Consider the following 17,392-nt stretch of genomic DNA (forward strand, 5'->3'; position numbering starts at 1 on the left):
AGAAGAAAAGTTTATAAACTGATTCTCTTTTCAAACTTTGAACACGACTATTTCAAAATAATAAAGAAAGGTTTTCATTAATAGAAAAAGAACACAAAAAGGATGTAACATGCATGTTCTTCCATATCGTCTGAAATAAGCAAGGAAGATACTCCTATCATGCATTGCTTAAAATCGTGAACTTGTGTAGTCAGCACTCAGTAGTCATATACTCGTCATTTATCGAAATAAATTATTCAAACATAACTGAAAGACATTTGATTATACAAACGTCTCCCAAAAAAAATGTGGAAAAAAAAACTCGCAAACAAAATATTACATTTCAAGTTATTACGGACACAAAAGCTTGTACATTACCATTCTTTGTCTTCTTATAAAAACGGAAACAAAAAAAACAAAATGTAATCTCTTACCATTAATTAACCGTGTTACTCCTCCATAAATTGAACCGGGATCTGTTAATTCTACCCTGAACCAGACTATACCAACCGATTCAGGTCAAGCACCAGGTGCCGCATCTTTAGCCCTGCCATGGAAGTAACCACCGTATTCTCTAGCGTAATCTTTAACGTGGGAGGCCGTGTCATAGATCCGACTACGTGCATAATCCATCTGGTTTGATCCAACCGGGTGCATTCCTCGGAAATAGCGGTACGTCCACGACACTACCGCCACCGTTCCGACAAGAAATCCCGAGACCGTTAAGAACCCGCCAACGAGGACAAAAACGGGAATCCAGATGGGACTCGAGATGACGATCAATGGAAGAAACAGGATGAAACCGAGCACGGCCGCGGTGACGCTTACGCCAAGGAGGAAGAGGAGGATTCCGCTGGAAATGAGGAGAGCGAGGTAACCAAAGAGCTGTGAGGAGGTTGGTGAATGAGATCGGAGCTGATGGACAAACGACGCGATGGGGCCGCCATTGCTAACGTTGGTGCTGGTAGGGGAGCTACCGTAGATGGGCCAATATTGAGCCTCGCCGCTAGAGAACCTTTCCGCCATTGTAGAGAGCGATTGTTTTTTTTTTTTTTTTTTTTTTTTTGTGTGCGACAGAGAACATAAAGAGGAAGAGTAAAACAAATGGACGACAGATTTAGCTTTGAGGTGGCATTCATGCAATGTTTGCAAACACGTGGAGAATGGTCTTGGTTTCATATTGTCTTGAATCGAGATTTCGGTTTAGATTCGGTTTAATTGTAAATGTAGTTGGTTGGGTTTGGTTAGATTTATTTGCCAAAAACACCAATGTAAAAAAGCCAATGGCAATAGAAGACAAAGACACACTAAACCAAACCTTCAAGTTACAAGAAGAGACAACAGAAGTGAAGCTACAATAGCAGATAGTGTACCTTTATGACAATTTATTTGTTAGAAATCAGTAGTAGCCAACGCCTCTGAGCTCAGCAGAACTTGGTTGCTGCATATCACCAGCTTTTCCTAAAAACACAACTCGGCCTGCAGAGAGAAAAACAGAGCTCAAGATTTGATTTTTTTTTTTTTTTTTTTCCAATCAAATATATAAGAAATGCTAAATCTGAATGAACAAATTGAGTAGAGCCATGTATACCGTTTCTACGAATAGCAACTTCTCTTATACGTCGAACCAAACCAGTGACAGGATCAGTGAATATCTTCGTCTCTAGATTACCCTCCAAATAGACAACTGTACTGTTGTTTAAAAACACCAAACATGCTATTCAATAACACATACACTAAAGCAAGCTCTAGCAAGTAAGATTCACTTAAAGTTTCATCCTTTCTCAACAAGGATCAAGAATACATATATATTTGATTCAGTCTGTTGTATATTTGCGTCCCTATTCTACCATCAGATAACCTCAAAAGCTAAAAAATCTGATTTCAGAAAAGAACTACTAACCCTGGTTCAACAGTCTTCAACACAAGATCAGCTAATCGTTCAGGGTAAACAGACACACGGTGCCACTGCACTGCAGACCTGCTTGCATACTCCCTCGGATCTTCGTTAATCAACGGTCTCCTATTGTTCCTGATCCCACCAGTTCCAACAGAGAAGAGAGTAACTGTTCTTCCACTCTTCAGCCTCTTCTGCAAAGGAAGCTGACCCACTTGCCCCACCAATATTGCCTAAATACATAAATCAGTAAAAAAAAACTTCACTAATAAACCTAACCAGATACGAGAATCAAATGATATTCACAAAATTGAAAATGATCAATTCAAGATAAAAGAGCAAAAACGGGAATCAAAACCATATGTACCAATTGGGATTAGAAACTAAGTTTGATTTACCTTGAAAACGCCAGAGTCAAGGCCATTTTCGAGTGGACGCTCTTCCATAACGCGTTCTTCTCCGGAGAAGCGAGAAACTGGGTCTGAAGCCTTGGGTTCAATGTGAGATTCAGTGTCTGAGTTAGCTGATAACTCGTCGAAATCGGAGTCTTCTCGGGAAGAGATGTTGTTGGTGCAGAAGGACATGGAAGCTTGAGAAAATCTAGGGTTCGAGAGAAGAGATCTGTAGAGTCTTCTCGAAAGGGTAGTCATTGAATTCGCCATTTTTCGATCTTTCACTGAGATTTTCGAAATCGAATTCCAACGATGAATGTTGGATTCTGGGTTTAACGTCTTAAACCCTAAAGAGCGGAGAAAGTGATTGTAACATTTGGGACAAAGTGCCTCAACTATTGTCAATCTAATAATTTTCACCAATAGTTTCTTAAATGACATTTTCAACCTTGAATTGAAAAGTCAATATAATAAACCAGAGATCTGTAAAAATTCTGGTAATAAAATTCGAATAACAAAATATAAACTTTTGAAAAGAAAAACTGGAGAAACAAAATGGAGAATTTCTTTTAAATATGTGAAAGATAATAATACTATAATTCATTTTTGCATAAAAGAAAAATTATGGGTGGTGAAGGGTTAGAAAAATATAGATTTGGTAAAAGATTTAGCAGTTTATTTTACCTTTTAAAACCTTTAAGATAATATTTTTTTGTCGTTCATAATTATTTTTCTTTTGTATCATTTGTGAATTGAATGGAATTTCGGATTTTTTTTTGAATATAATTTTTTATCTTTTCATGTGTATGATTGATCTAAAAACATTTTAGATTCTTGAATGGTGGTTTAGATCCTCCAAGCATTTTTTATTTTTGAGTTTTTCATTTGAAAGATTAACTTGTCAATCTTTTTGGATTCTATGAGATAATACTCTACAAATTCATGTTTCATATCTTCTATTTAATCTATTTTTTGGAAATTAGAATTTTGGTTCTCTTTACCGAAAACTCTGGAAACCTACCTCTTTTCTTAGAGGATGAGCCTACATAGATGAGAATTACTCAATTAACTTGTGAATTTATTTGAGTTTGATTTTTCATATTTTCATGTATACATATTGTTGAGTGACAAAAAAATTAGATCTTTTAAGTATTATTTTTACAAGCATTTTATATCCTTGATGATGGTTCATTTTTAGATCCTTCAAACATTCTTCCACATATAATCTCAGGGCCTCAATCGTATGAATTTAGTCGTAATTAGTCGTTTATAATCATTCTTCTTCTATCTTTTCTAAAATTTAACTATCCATTTTTGGCTCTTGTCTCCTTTGCAAAATTTAACTGAACTTGTGGATTTTATTTCAATTGAATTTTTCATATTGTCATGTGCATGGTTGTGAAGTTGACATGATTACTCGTTTATAATCCTGTGATTAATCAGATTTTGCAAGTGTTATTGTTTGTCATCCATATTAATTAAGCTTGTTTCTTATCAATATAAAAAAAAAGTTGTCGTTGTTGATTACAAGAATTTTCTCAATTTGTTGAATCCACCTAGTCCTTTGTTATGACATCCTTTACTCTTGCTATCAGCCTTGTTACTCTTCTCTTCCACTTCAAAGAATTTTTGGATTATTTAGTTGGTCTATTTGGTCTAGAAGTAGATAAGGAAAGTATGTACCAAATACATGAATGAATTAACCTGAAAAAAATGAAGAGGAATTTGAAGAAAGAAACTGAAGCTATTAGTGTGTTTGTAGCTGACTTTCACGAAAGTTGTGAGATGGGTTAAATTATGCTAGAAGTATCATATCTGCTCCTCTTTAGAGTCCTCTTGACGAAGAATTAATTAAGAGTCTAATTGTAGTTGTGATTTTGTTGAATATATAAACCTTACGAGAGTGTTTCGAATGAATTTGCTGTCTGACCAGATTTGTCCTAATAAAAAGAGTTTGTTTGTTTTTGTTGCTTTCATATTTAGTTCCTGTTTTAAAAATATTTGTTTGCAAAATTTGAACACCCATTAGCTAATTTTCATATGTGTAAAGTGTAAACTTTATAATGCTTTATCCATATAAAAAAATTAGCCTATTATAAACCTAACCGGAACGAGAATCCGATGATATTCGCAAAATGACCAACTGATCATACTATAGGGCAAAGCTACAATAATCGATTCAGGATAAACAACAAAAATGGATAACACTTCCAATCGATATGACAAAATGTTGTAGTCATTGAATTCGCTATTTCCGATCTTCACTTAGACGAATGTTGGATTATGGGTTTAACGTCCCTAAAGAGGTAAAGAGATTTGAACGTTTTGGGACAAAGTGACTCAATTATTCCAAAAATCAGTAATATGTTTACCAAAACTTTCGGAATTGACAATTTCAACTTAAAATTGCAAGTCCGGGTAGAAATGGTCAATGAGAAGGAAAAAATTGCTTTTGTCGTCACCAAAAATACAACTCACACTCCTACGTATCTGTTGATTTTAGAGCAAGCTACGCGTAAATGGTTCATATATATTTTCCCAAATTTTCTTTTGGAAAACATCGTCCAGACGTCCCCATAAATTTTGTAATTCAAAAGTAAGAACTACTAAGTATCCCACAAAATCTCTGATATTCCTCAACAACTTCAAGTCATGTTGTTTTCGACAAAATTGAATTTTTGAATCAAGAAAATAAAATAACTAGTCAAAGAGATATCCATTAATTATCCCTCAAGAAGTGGACGAGTCTAACGGCCTCCAAAGTCTCACTCTTTATAAACTCAAAACCTCAAGCACCCACAAGCCATAAGAACAAAGACAACAAAAAAAAAAAACAATCTCCTTAACTTTGGTTGGAGCTCCTTTGATATCAATCCAAACACAACAAATGGGCTCATCGAACAAGATCACTCTTGTTGCGATCATTGTATGGTTGTACATGTTTTCATGTGTTTCAAGCACTGAATTTGAAGTTGGAGGAGAAGATGGTTGGATCGTACCAACATCTAAGACTCGTGGAGATGCGTTTAACCAATGGGCTTCAGATAACCGTTTTCAAGTTGGCGACACTCTCCGTAAGTATAATGTTGAACATTGTATGCAGTACATGTCTTCATCTTTAAAGATATATTTAACTCTTCTGTGGTGTTTTTTCTGGATTTTGGTGAAGGTTTCAAGTACTCGAAAGACTCAGTGTTAATGGTGTCAGAAGAGGAGTACAAGAAATGCAAAGCCACCAAACCGCAACTCTACTCAAACAACGAAGACACGGTTTTCAAACTAGATCGACCCGGTTTGTTTTACTTCATCAGCGGTGTTTCGGGCCACTGCGAAAAGGGTCAGAAGATGATCGTAAAAGTTATGGAGACAGAGTCCTCCACAGAGTCTCCTCCACCTTCTTCTTCATCTTCTTCATCATCTCTTCCGGTGTCAACTCCAAAGGCCAAGAAGAGCAATGCCTTCAAAACCGCAGTCCAGTTCAGTAGCTCCGGTTTTGTTGTCTTTGCGGTTCTGGTTGTCTCGGTTTTTGGTTTGACTTAGTTGCATCCGTTTTAGCTGAAGATTTTAGGTCGGTTTAGCGTTTTTGATCTCTTTAGATTATTATTCATCCAATCATATTAGGCTGTTCTGTTTCGTTCTTAAGCAGTATTCTGAATAAAAATTTCATTAACATAAACCCCATGTTTCGATTACTGAGTTTAGTTTCCGAATTTAGCTTCAATGATATGCAGTATTCATGGTTTCTAATGATGATTCCATTTTCATGTCATTTTCTTAACTCTTTACTATATGCAGACGATATCAACAATTTTAAAATGTTGTATAACCCATTGAACTGAAATAGTAAGCCAAGTAAATAACATTTCATATAAATTAGATGCACTGCTTACTCTTCAAACAAAACTTGGTGGTAATTAATCAAAAACAAGTGTCTAAGGAGCAAAGAGAAATGTCGTAAGCCGAGACACATTACGCCTATTTAGGTGTGGACTTACCATAGGGACTGTAATGACTGAAGCCATTGCGACCTTGCTGATTCCTTGCTTTCCTGACCTTCCCAGCTCCACTTTCTATGTTCAGATTCACTTTAGGTGGCGAAGAGAAGCAGAACGATGCTGCAACCGCCTGTGACATTGAAATCAAAACCAGAGATATCAGCTATATATCCATCCCATGAACATAATCTTTTGGAAGAGCATTCGATTTTTTTGTTTCTTTTACCTGGAGATCGAGTCGATGAACATTGAAGATGTCTTTCGAAGAGTGTGAATTGTATGCTGAGATATAAGCTCGGTATGCATCCTTGGCTAACATGTTCAGGCTATAGTTATCTTCAACACATTTCTCCTGTGGGAACAGAACAAGAAACACAGTTATTACACAGCGAATCCAATCGCAAATGGAAACTTATTTAACCCACAACATTACTGAATCAGAACTCTTACCAGCGCAGATCGAACATTCAAAAGCTTCCTCTCATTGAAATCAAGCTCTTTAACAGGTACTTTTTCAGCCTGAAGGTTAAATTACAAATTAAAACACACAAGTTGGTTGGTTAACCCACCAAAAAAAATTCAAAAACCATTCTTACCTTAAGGTACCGAATAAACTGAAGCTCTTCAGGAATCAAGACAAGCAATGCCTTTCCCTTTGCTCCTTCTCCACGGGCTGTTCGACCAACCCTATGGATATATTCCTGAAAACAACACCACCAAAGAACTATTTAAGATACACACACAAATAGCCAAAAAGATATAGAAAACCATCAGGAGGAAGTGTTCGTCCTACCGTTGGCTTGTCCGGAGGATCATATTGTACAATCCAGTCCTACAGATAATAAAATCCAACACAATATGACATCAATAAAAGCACTGAGTAAGTAAAAGGCGTACATAAAAAAATGCAAGAACATGGATGAGGAGACGTACCACAGAAGAAAAATCCAGACCACGAGCAGCAACATCAGTACATAACAAGATACCTTTTTTTGCATCCATGAAGTCAAAAAAGGTTTTAGTTCTTCTGTTCTGATCCAGTCCTCCATGGATATCACAAAAATCCATTTTCATTATTTTCATGATCTCTGCATGGAATTGTACCGACTTACAAGTCGAGAAAAAGACCATAATTTTCTTCTTGAGGCTCTTTTTCAAAAAGGTAATTAGAAGGAGAAGTCTTTTTTCGCTCGGAATAACACAATAGCCTTGCTCCAATCCTTCATTCGTCACCTAACAGTTTTAGAAACTTTATAAGAAAAATCTCCATGCTCCTTAAATAATCATTCCAGAGTATTTTATTTTATTCATACCTTGCGTCTACCATCATCGACATCAACAGGAACAGGAGATGTCAATGACACCCGAGCAAGATCTTTGACCTGAAAGAGATTCACCATAAAAATGCTTCATTAAGAAACATGCAATGCTAATAATGACAAGACCATAGCCAACAGAAATTTACCTTAGAAGTCTGGGTGGCAGAGAATAACGCAGTTTGCCTAGTCTGCAGAAACATGGTAATAACTTTAATCAGTGCATAAGACAAAACCACCGTAAGCATTTGTATATACAAATTCCAATAATACTACTTCGGTAGTGGTTTTTCGAGGAGGATAATAACAGTACCTAAATCAAATTCACATGATAATGGCATGTTTCTATTAAGGAAACTTAAAGGGAAAATAAGAAGTCTATGATACTGATCCAATACATGGTTTGAATAGAAATTAATTAGGACCCCAAAGATGATGTACCTTTGGTAAAATCTTTAGAATCTTATTCATGTCTTCCTCGAAATTCTCTTCCAGTATTCTATCAGCTTCATCGATCACAAGGCACTGCAATTTATAGGGAATATATAGAGCAATTAACATTCATTAGGATCATCTATAGCATAAATCTAAATATACCATGGAAGATGTGTGGATCACATCCATAGTATTACTTTTGTGATTCTGCCATTCATGCAACAAAAACGAATAATGCATAAGCTGCTGTCTACAATTCAGATATTCATCGATGGCCTCTTTTACATAATATTGTTTGTTTATTGAAAATGGTACCCATGTAGCTCAACACAGAGCTTTTAGTATCTGCTTTACAAAAAGAAGACAGATGGAAGAATGGAAAGGACAGTACCTTCAGGTGTTTATAAATGAAACCCTTTGTATTGTGAAGGTGGTCAAGAAGACGTCCAGGAGTTGCTATCAACAAGTTTGCACCATTTGCAAGGCGTTGTGCTTCTGACCTTCTGTTATTGCCACCAATAACCATGCCAACTGTCTGTGAATGATGCTTAAGTAGCTCCTCCGCCACATTTTTGGTCTGAAATATCAAAATAGTACCATTAAAAATAGGAACGGGAGGCCGCAGCAATATACAACAATGTTCATACAAAACATATCCAACGCAATTGCAACGAATCATCTACATGAGAGATGATAACCTCAGAGATTTTGTTCTACCTAATGCATTGCAAGAACTACATGACTCATCTACTCGCAACGACAGTATGATAGCTGCTAAGTTGAAATGTCGCCATAGGTAGATAAAAAAAAAGAGAATTTACCTGAATAGCAAGTTCTCTTGTAGGGCAAATAACAATCACACCAGTCCCATTGCGAGGGGAGAAATTCTCTTTATACAGCAACTCTACAGCCGGTATGAGAAAAGCAAGGGTTTTACCAGAACCAGTCCTGGCAGCACCAAGAACATCTTTTCTCTCCAAAAGGGGCTTTATTGATCCGGCTTGAATCTGAATGATAACAAACAGTTACGAGATTTAGAAAATTATTCTGCCACAACACCATCTTTTCAATTACAAAAATGAGAAGAAGGTTCAGATATACGTACTTGAGTCATGTATGAAAATCCCATCTCCTTAATAGCTTGGGAAGTTTGCTCAGTTAGGTTCAGGGATTCAAAAGTCTCATTAGTCATAATCCCTTTCCCAACAATCAAGATATTCTTCTCTTCTTCGCCTTCCTCCTTTGCTTCTACCTCTTCCTCGACTTTGCCTCTCCCTTGCAACTTCACTTTCTTAACCTTCTTTTCACTCTTCTTCTGCATTTTATCTTCCTCTTCTACATTGTGGATTTCTTCTTCTTCCGGTTTTTGCTGCTCATTCTTCTTCCCACGATTCCTCTTCCTTATCCTCTTCTTCAGCTCATCAACGGACGTCTTCTCGGATTCAACCATGTTTATGCTTTCTCAACTAATCAATCCTGCATCAAAATTACAGAATCTATGAGTTAATGAAAAAAAAAAAAGAAACATGAGAGTAATTTAAAACCTCTGAGAAAGTAGGAAACAGAGCAATCACTACGAAATTAGGGTTTCTACATCAAACGAGTCTATACCCAAACATCAATCACTAAAACCGTAAAAATTTCGACTTTCAATCCAAAACTTAACGAATATATACGAATTGATCTAGTTGAAGTTTCTAGGAGACTTATCAATCGCTGTACGCAATTCCATTTTGGATACAGACCTTTACGAAGAACAAACACAAGAAGAGAAAGGGTAAAGGAGAAAGAAAAAAACTTACTTTGAGAAACGAAACCACTCGAAGGATGATGCTAGAGAGCAGAGAATTGAAGAACTTGAGAGAGAGAGAGAGAGAGGTCAGAGTAATAACGCGGCGCGGACACAAGGTTTAAGTTCTTTAGGGTTTAACGAGTGTTTTTTGTAACTCGTATATATTCGTAGCCAATTTATTTATTTATTTATTCCATATAACCTAATCTATAAAATATATCAGGCAAACAAATCTTATAAAATGTGTTTTTTTTTTGAACACCAAAATTTGTAAAAATGTTTTTTTTTTGGTGTAATTGTGTTATTTTTATGTAACATGAGCAAAAATATGATATATTTTTATTTTTTTATGATGTGTTTTTCATTTTTTTTTTCAATCAATAGAGCAACTTTTGTTTTTTAATTACAAGGTTGAAATATTTTGATTGTTTTTTTTTGTTTGCAAAATATGTTAATTTTATGTACCATGAGGAATTTTTTGATCTATCTTTATTTATTTATGATGTGTTTTTCACTTTTGTTCAATTAAAAAAAAACTCTTTTTTAATTGTTTGAATATTTTGATTGTTAATTTTTTTTATAGTGGGTTTATTAATTTGATTGTTTACAGTATACGCTCTAGAACTAGACTCAAAATTCAAAAGCAAAAAAATAGTTCACAATCGTGTCTTGAATAGAAAAGAGATTGCACCGTTTGGTATGAGCAAAGATGATAACAAGAGATTTTACAGCTTGTTAACTCCTTTCACTAATTGAAGAGAAACTGCAAGCAGCAAAGGTAGTAATGCAACCATCAATAAAGGTAAAGGTTTAGTTCAAAATTTTAAGCAGCAAAGTGCTCTTAGTTTAAGCAAAGCCAACACAAATATCTTAAGAAGAGTAGTAACTCATCACATAATAAAAGTTTCATGCTTTTCTCAATAGGAAACGGCCAAAAAAAAGAGCTAAATAAAAGATAGAACAAAAACAAGAGCCATCTCCAACCACAAAAAAAGCTTTCTACTCTTCATCATTAAAGACGGTCTTCTTCCCTGCAAGACCAATACAAAAACACAAATTTATAAGAACACTAATATCTACGATGTACATCAACAAAAAAAGGGGAAGATAAATGAAGAAGAAACAAACCTTGCGCAGATGCAATTAGACTTGGTTTGCTGGGTCCTCTGCCAGCGTTACTGAAACGGCCACGTCCTCTACCAGGTGGCCCTCTACCAGGTGGTCCTCTACCAGGTGCCCCTCTACCTCTTCTATTCGAGAAACGGCCACCATTGTCCCTTGGAGGTCTGTCATTTGAACCACTGCCATCACTATCTCTTGGTCTAGCCTCTTCCACCGTTAAAAATCCTCCTCCCATTTCACTTCCGCTCAGTTGCAACGCCTCATCGAATCCACTCTTCATATCTATGTAAGCCATCCTGAAAGAATAAGAAAAAACTTCCGTAAGCGTCGTAGTCATTACCATCATTCGCCGATGCAGGAGAGAAGAGTTACAAACCCCCTCATGACACCACTCTCACGATCAGTTGGAAGAGAAATCCTTCCCACTTCTCCACAAGTACTAAAGTGATTTCTAAAGGCATCCTTGAGCTGATCATGTTCAAAACAGATTTTTAGCGGTTTGCATCAGAGCTATTGTAACATGTCATATTGGTTTAAATAAAAAATGAGGACAAGAGTTTTACTTCATCTTCTCCAAGAGAAGTATCAAATCCTCTAACATAAAGCTTTCGAAATTGGCTTCCTACTCCATAGGAAACAGGATTGCTGCATATATTCAAGAGAAAAAACGATATCAGCCTGGAAACAAACATGCCTAATCAACTATCACAACATGCTCATAGATGGCAGATAAGAAACCTACCTGCTTCGTGGAGTTCTGTGTCCCATCTCGTTAGCAAGATCAAGACGAACATCGCGGCCTAGTAAGGGGTTACCATTCAGTTCCATTGCCTACAATCAAAACAGATCCAATCATCATCGAAATTTCCAAAAACCACTTTCCAAAATAACCAAATATGAACTAACCTTCTGAGCTGCTTCTGCAGAAACGAATTCAACATGCCCATATCCCTTAGGTTTCCCATCTTCATGTGAAGCAATTCTAACATCGACAACTTCACCAGCTTCTTTGAAGAAATCCTCTCTGTATATTGGGTTATAAATATCATACAACTAACACTGAAATTGGAAGAACCAGAAAAAAAAATGCTATATACTTACATGTCAGATCTCTGAACTGCATAGGAAAGATTTCCGGCAAATAATGTCTTTGATCCTCCCTGAATTGTTGGTGTTTTGGGCTGTAGTATAAAAAAAACACATTACACATTACACAAAACGTTCAAATGATCATAACTAAAGGAATAAAATTATAAAAAACATTTACAAGAGTTTTTACCTGTTTTGCATTTGATTTCTGCTCTGCATCCACCATTTCAATATCAGAATCCTGGATTTTTGATCAAAAGATAGTTTAAAAATTATTATCAAAACATTAGCAAGTATATTCTATAGAAAAGGATTTGAAGACAACATTAATGGTACCTTTTTCTTCGGGGTCACTTTCTCATCTTCACTCTCCTCCTCATCAGACTCCTCACTAGATTCATCACTAGAGGTTTCTTGTTTGGAAGTTTTTGTTGATGAAACTTTAGGCTGCAAAAAAAGTTTTGTTGTCATTTCCACAGCATAAAACTAATGAGAACAACCTTGTGGAAGAATGTAACTACCTTCTTTGTAGGAGGTTTTTCATCATCACTTTCCTGCAAGTGGCAAAATAGTATGGAATGTTAAGTGTATAGAATATAAAACTATCACAAATCATTTAAATGATCCAATCTTAAGAAATAACAAATATATAGACACGGTCATTATCATGTTTTAATTAGTATGTGTATGAAGACATAGAAACTGTATCAAAACAAACCTCATCAGAATCGTCCTCCGAGGATGATGAATCTTTTGCAGCTGCTTTGGCTTTCTTACCAATTGTTGGCTTCTTCTTGGCAGGTGTGAGTTCCTAATTATGTTTTATATAAAAATCGAATCTCCAAGTAAGTATATGATATTACTTTACCATTGAGCTAACCATGTATAACACAATTCTTACCTCGTCGGAAGAAGATTCTCCTTCTGATGAACTGCTCGCTGCTTTGGCATTCTTAGAGGCTGCAGGTTGCTTCTTCACAGGGGCAGATTCCTATAATGATTTTATCAAAAGAGTTTGAAAAATCAAACATATGACATTCGCCCAACATTGAGATAATGTGTAATGATGTGATTTCTACCTCGTCTGAAGATGTTTCGTCCTCAGATGATTCGCTTTCTGCCTTGGGTTTTTCAACACCTGCTGGTTGCTTCTTTGCAGGGGCAGGTTCCTAATTATGATTTATTTAATAAAAAAAAATCAAAATAAGCTTATGATATTCTTGTAACATTAAGCTAACAAGTAAAAACGCAATGTTTACCTCGTCAGATGATCCATCATCAGATGAACTGCTGTCTGCCTTGGCCTTCTTAGGAACTGACGCTACCTTCTTCACAGGGGCAGTTTCCTAACAAAGTTTTATTAAACAAACAAATTTCAAATTAAGCTTTCAAATTCATCTAACATGTAATGATGCAACAACTCATACCTCATCTGAAGAAGAATCATCCTCGGATGAGCTGTCTTTCTTAACAGGTTGCTTCTTTGCAGGGGCAGGTTCCTAATCAAGTTATATAAAAGGAAAAAAAACGGATTTCAGCTAAGCATATGATATTAGGTTGTAATTATGAGCTAACATGTGTAACACAACTCCTACCTCGTCTGAAGAAGAATCATCCTCTGATGAGCTGCTCTCGACCTTTGAACTCTTAAGAGCTTTTGCTGTTTGCTTCTTCACAGGGGCGGTTTCCTAACAATGTTCAAAACGACACAATTGCAAACTAAGCTGATGACATCCCCCTCTAACATTGAGCTAACGTGTAATGATGCAGCAAAACACACCTCGTCTGAAGAAGAATCATCCTCGCTATCTACCTTGTCTTTCTTAAGAGGTTCAGGTTGCTTCTTTGCAGGGGCAGGTTCCTATATGTATAAATCAATATTATAAACAAAAAAAGTGGCAATGCAATAGCATTGAGAGAAGTTTGGTAATGCAATCCCTACCTCATCCGAAGAAGAATCATCCTCATCCGAAGAAGAAGAATCATCATCGTCTTCAGAAGAGTCATCCTTCAGCTTAGATGGAGGTTCCTTTGCAGTAACTTTCTTAGTAGTCTTCTTAGTCTAAAAAGCAAATTAAAGAGACAAGATGAGTATAGACAGAAACATAGTACTCAATTTAAACTCAACTTAACTAAATTTGTCACATTGCTTTATACAAATCAAACAACGAGATTGAAGTTTTTACCTTCTGCTCTTCCTCAGAATCAGAAGAGTCAGAACTGCTAGTTTCTACCTTCTTCTGTATTTTTTTGGCAGCTTTCTCCTTCTGAACAGCAGAAAATTAAAGAGACAAGATGAGTATAGACAGAAACATAGTACTCAGTTTAAACTCAACTTAAACTAAATTTGTCACATTGCTTTATACAAATTACACAACGAGATTGAAGTTTTTTACCTTCTGATCTTCCTCAGAATCAGATGAGTCAGAACTGCTAGTCTCTACCTTCTTTGGTATCTTTTTCGCAGCTTTCTCCTTCTGAACAGCAGCAATCAAGTCTTTCTTCTGCTTCTTCGAAACTTGGATGTCCAAATCCTGTTCCGCATCTCTCTTACCTAACAAACAAATTATAGAAAAAAAATAGAACATAATTGTTGAGAAGCTAGTTCTTGTCAATTGATTTGTAATCACACTCGTTCAACACAACATAATACCATGATTCAATCAGCAAACAAATCCCCAAATCGTCCAAGCAGAAAAGTAATGAGCCAGAGTCGAGAACCCAAGAAAAAATTGGGTCTCTTAACAAAATTGAAGATGAATTAACCAAACAAATCTATTAAGTGCATGTGAGATTGTGATGAGAGTATGTAACAAAATCATAGAATTGCTTCACGACACAATAATTCCCAGTTTTTGAGCTTTGGTGAATGAGACACAATTAAGAGAAACCACAGACTTTTACACTAAGTATATATATAAAAAAAAAACAGTACCTTTCTTGAGTGGCTTTGTGATTGAAGCAGGTGGTGCGGCTTCAACCTAGAAAATCAAAGATAAAAAATAAACACAGAGTTCAGAATTGTCTTCACAGACAAAACAGAGTGAGAAGAAGAAGAAGAAGAAGAAGAAGAAGAAGAAGGAGAAAGATCGCTACTTTGGTGTCGGATTTTTTGCTAGACTTGCTCATGGTTCCGATCAGAAACGAGAGAGATTGCTGCTACAGCTAGGTTTTTACGAGATTCTTAAAAGGTTTAGGGTTTTGTTTTTTTTTTATACAGGAGATTTGTAATTTATATTGATACTTTTGGTTCTGGTTTTGGGAAGATTGAAGAGTCGGTCTTGTCTTATTTATTTTTTTCTTTCCTTTTTTTTTCTTTATAAATCTGAACCGTACATCTCACAAGCTGATGTTAATCTTACCATTAATTGTGTGATTTGGAGTTGACTTACGACACTTGACTCCCAAGTTTTACAAGTGTCGAAATTTTTGGTATTATTATTTATGCAGGAGGAGGTTGTCAAAAATATCATTAACTAGAAAAAATGCGTGGGTAAAACCGTAAAATCAATAAATAATATAATATTTTATAACTAATATATATATATATAATATATTTAGTCATTTTAAAATAATTCAATAATTATTATTATAAATTATTACAAATTTTATAAAATTATACGGGGAATATGAAGTTTTAGAGAAGTTATTTTGTTTCATGATATTTTCAATTTTCTATACAATTTTAAGATTAGTTTAATATTTTATATTACAAAGTTTTTTTTTTGGGTGTGAAATAGGAGACAATGTCTCCTATATTTTATTAAAAAATAAAAAAATTACAAAAGAACATGACGTGGGATCAAAGACCCATTAACATCTTCGACCATCACGGAACGAACAACATCCGGACAAACAGAAAAAGAATAATAACCAAGCGGTAAAGAAAACACATAATTCGCTAATCCATCAGCAAGACGGTTAGCTTCCCTATACACGTGAAGTCTTATTTATAATTGGTTTAACTTTTTTGAAGTTTATATAAGGTGTAGAATATGATGTTTTAGAGAAGTTATTTTGTTTTATAATATATGATGTTTTAAAGTTTCTGTACAATTTTTATATTAGTTTAATACTTTATATTATGAAGTCTTATTTATAATTGGTTTAACCTTTTTAAAGTAGTTTTTTATTAATTTACGTGTTTTTATTGGAAACATCCTAACGAGCGAATAATATTTATGTTTTGATTGTGTTTTTTAATCTTTATTGTAAAACATAAATATTGTATGACAATTAATACATTAAAATATATCGCGGGAGTTATATTTTATAGAACTAATACACAATTATGATTAACCAATCCGTGTTTAAGTTGTTTACTTTAACCAATTATTTTTCTTTATCTAATAAATAAACTGATCATACCAAAAAAATGATATTTTCTCAAAGAAAAAAGAAAAATCATATTTATATCTTTAAATTATTTAAAAATAAAATGAATTGATAATATTTTATATAATAAAGTAGGGTTTTCTCAAACTCATAATCTAATATATATTATGAAAGTTGTTCAACTCTCTCCATATGAGTGACTCATCAGCAGTGAAGAAAATGACACATGTCAACCCAAATTAAAAGTACCTAAATTAAAACAAGTATATTCAAAATTAAAGAGGAATTTGAAACATCTTCCATATCTTTTATTCTTTTTCATATCACAAACAATTTTATTATTTATATAAAAAATCTAGAGAGGCTTAGAACATGTTGATGTATTATTTAAGTAAGTAGATGCATCACCAAAATATAAAAATGTATCGAAAATAAAACCAAAGATTTGCTTTGTATTCTTAGGTAAATTATGAAGATATGAACATATGGTTTAGGCGTTATAATTTTTTCAATAATTTGAAGGATTGCAGCAGTTAATGAAAATTTGGTTAATATTGTAGAAAAATTTATGAAAGTATGTCTTTAGAGAAATAAATTTTTATATATGAAAAAGATTAGAGTTTTGTTCACTATGGAATGAAAGATAGTTAAATCATTGATATAATGTTGGTTGAAGAAAATACAAAGAGAAAAAAAGAAGGAAGTTAAATTAATTCTAGAGATATATTCAAGAAATTGGATAGCTAACAGGGAAATAAAGTTGTTTATCTTAATTATAATCATTAAAGAGTTAACCAAAAAATCTTTTTGATAAAAGAGAATTTGAGAATCCCATGGGATTACATACAAATATATCTAAATACCTAAGTTTTAGACAAGAATTGTAGAATGTAAGATGTTTAAATGTTTTTATTTACCAATCAAATATGCAAATAGTATGATTATTTTACTTCCTAAAAAAATATGCTAATAGTTTTCATCTACAAATATCATTTTAGAATAAGATTTAGCTTTAAACAAAATTTAGTATTCTTTACCTC

At 34.5% G+C, this 17,392-nt stretch overlaps 4 protein-coding genes and 1 pseudogene across 5 annotated transcripts; 1 reads left to right on the forward strand and 4 right to left on the reverse strand.

Moving 5' to 3' along the window:
- Positions 1 to 218: 218 nt before the first annotated feature.
- Positions 219 to 1,005, reverse strand: LOC109130805 (oleosin G pseudogene; annotated as a pseudogene). The gene has a single exon (XR_015591279.1). The product of XR_015591279.1 is annotated as an oleosin G pseudogene (transcript).
- A 244-nt stretch (positions 1,006 to 1,249) lies between these two features.
- Positions 1,250 to 2,665, reverse strand: LOC104765718 (single-stranded DNA-binding protein, mitochondrial). The gene is made up of 4 exons (XM_010489480.3): positions 2,275 to 2,665; positions 1,883 to 2,109; positions 1,571 to 1,671; positions 1,250 to 1,458 (listed from the first exon to the last, which is right to left on the reverse strand). Exons 1-4 carry the CDS (start codon positions 2,536 to 2,538, stop codon positions 1,379 to 1,381), a joined length of 672 nt encoding a protein of 223 aa, XP_010487782.1. The 5' UTR covers positions 2,539 to 2,665; the 3' UTR covers positions 1,250 to 1,378.
- Positions 2,666 to 4,926: 2,261 nt separating this feature from the next.
- LOC104765719 (early nodulin-like protein 5) lies at positions 4,927 to 5,944 on the forward strand. The gene is made up of 2 exons (XM_010489481.2): positions 4,927 to 5,342; positions 5,438 to 5,944. Exons 1-2 carry the CDS (start codon positions 5,156 to 5,158, stop codon positions 5,806 to 5,808), a joined length of 558 nt encoding a protein of 185 aa, XP_010487783.1. The 5' UTR covers positions 4,927 to 5,155; the 3' UTR covers positions 5,809 to 5,944.
- A 132-nt stretch (positions 5,945 to 6,076) lies between these two features.
- Positions 6,077 to 10,015, reverse strand: LOC104765720 (DEAD-box ATP-dependent RNA helicase 51). Its single transcript, XM_087502394.1, has 13 exons — positions 9,817 to 10,015; positions 9,120 to 9,490; positions 8,836 to 9,021; positions 8,406 to 8,591; positions 8,021 to 8,104; positions 7,729 to 7,770; positions 7,577 to 7,645; positions 7,197 to 7,496; positions 7,057 to 7,095; positions 6,860 to 6,964; positions 6,714 to 6,782; positions 6,490 to 6,615; positions 6,077 to 6,393 (listed from the first exon to the last, which is right to left on the reverse strand). Exons 2-13 carry the CDS (start codon positions 9,462 to 9,464, stop codon positions 6,244 to 6,246), a joined length of 1,701 nt encoding a protein of 566 aa, XP_087358520.1. The 5' UTR covers positions 9,465 to 9,490; positions 9,817 to 10,015; the 3' UTR covers positions 6,077 to 6,243.
- A 568-nt stretch (positions 10,016 to 10,583) lies between these two features.
- On the reverse strand, positions 10,584 to 15,309 carry LOC104767614 (uncharacterized). The gene is made up of 22 exons (XM_087502393.1): positions 15,114 to 15,309; positions 14,953 to 14,998; positions 14,414 to 14,571; positions 14,204 to 14,284; positions 13,960 to 14,079; positions 13,798 to 13,878; positions 13,613 to 13,705; positions 13,445 to 13,516; positions 13,277 to 13,363; positions 13,097 to 13,186; positions 12,919 to 13,008; positions 12,736 to 12,828; positions 12,539 to 12,571; positions 12,354 to 12,464; positions 12,208 to 12,258; positions 12,030 to 12,109; positions 11,835 to 11,952; positions 11,671 to 11,759; positions 11,492 to 11,573; positions 11,305 to 11,396; positions 10,935 to 11,224; positions 10,584 to 10,837 (listed from the first exon to the last, which is right to left on the reverse strand). The coding sequence occupies exons 1-22, from the start codon at positions 15,144 to 15,146 to the stop codon at positions 10,806 to 10,808; spliced, it is 2,022 nt and encodes a 673-aa protein (XP_087358519.1). The 5' UTR covers positions 15,147 to 15,309; the 3' UTR covers positions 10,584 to 10,805.
- Between the last annotated feature and the right edge of the window lie 2,083 nt (positions 15,310 to 17,392).

This window comes from Camelina sativa, chromosome 19 (genome assembly GCF_030686135.1).
Source record: "Camelina sativa cultivar CO46 ecotype springtype chromosome 19, ASM3068613v1".
Taxonomy (NCBI): Eukaryota; Viridiplantae; Streptophyta; class Magnoliopsida; order Brassicales; family Brassicaceae; genus Camelina; species Camelina sativa.

What these genes read in the sequence shown, in the direction of transcription:
- LOC104765718 (XM_010489480.3), bottom strand. Translation starts at nt 2,538, where the DNA reads ATGGCGAATTCAATGACTACCCTTTCGAGAAGACTCTACAGATCTCTT. An exon ending in TTGAAGACTGTTGAACCAGG is followed by an intron (nt 1,672 to 1,882) that starts GTTAGTAGTTCT and finishes TTTAAACAACAG; the next exon opens with TACAGTTGTCTATTTGGAGG. An exon ending in AGTTGCTATTCGTAGAAACG is followed by an intron (nt 1,459 to 1,570) that starts GTATACATGGCT and finishes TTCTCTCTGCAG; the next exon opens with GCCGAGTTGTGTTTTTAGGA.
- LOC104767614 (XM_087502393.1), bottom strand. Translation starts at nt 15,146, where the DNA reads ATGAGCAAGTCTAGCAAAAAATCCGACACCAAA. An exon ending in ATTCTGAGGAAGAGCAGAAG is followed by an intron (nt 14,080 to 14,203) that starts GTAAAAACTTCA and finishes TTTGCTTTTTAG; the next exon opens with ACTAAGAAGACTACTAAGAA. An exon ending in CACAGAACTCCACGAAGCAG is followed by an intron (nt 11,574 to 11,670) that starts GTAGGTTTCTTA and finishes GAATATATGCAG; the next exon opens with CAATCCTGTTTCCTATGGAG.
- LOC104765720 (XM_087502394.1), bottom strand. Translation starts at nt 9,464, where the DNA reads ATGGTTGAATCCGAGAAGACGTCCGTTGATGAGCTGAAGAAGAGGATA. An exon ending in GATTTTCATACATGACTCAA is followed by an intron (nt 9,022 to 9,119) that starts GTACGTATATCT and finishes GTTATCATTCAG; the next exon opens with ATTCAAGCCGGATCAATAAA. An exon ending in TTCATCGACTCGATCTCCAG is followed by an intron (nt 6,394 to 6,489) that starts GTAAAAGAAACA and finishes TCAATGTCACAG; the next exon opens with GCGGTTGCAGCATCGTTCTG.
- LOC104765719 (XM_010489481.2), top strand. Translation starts at nt 5,156, where the DNA reads ATGGGCTCATCGAACAAGATCACTCTTGTTGCGATCATTGTATGGTTG. An exon ending in TCAAGTTGGCGACACTCTCC is followed by an intron (nt 5,343 to 5,437) that starts GTAAGTATAATG and finishes ATTTTGGTGAAG; the next exon opens with GTTTCAAGTACTCGAAAGAC.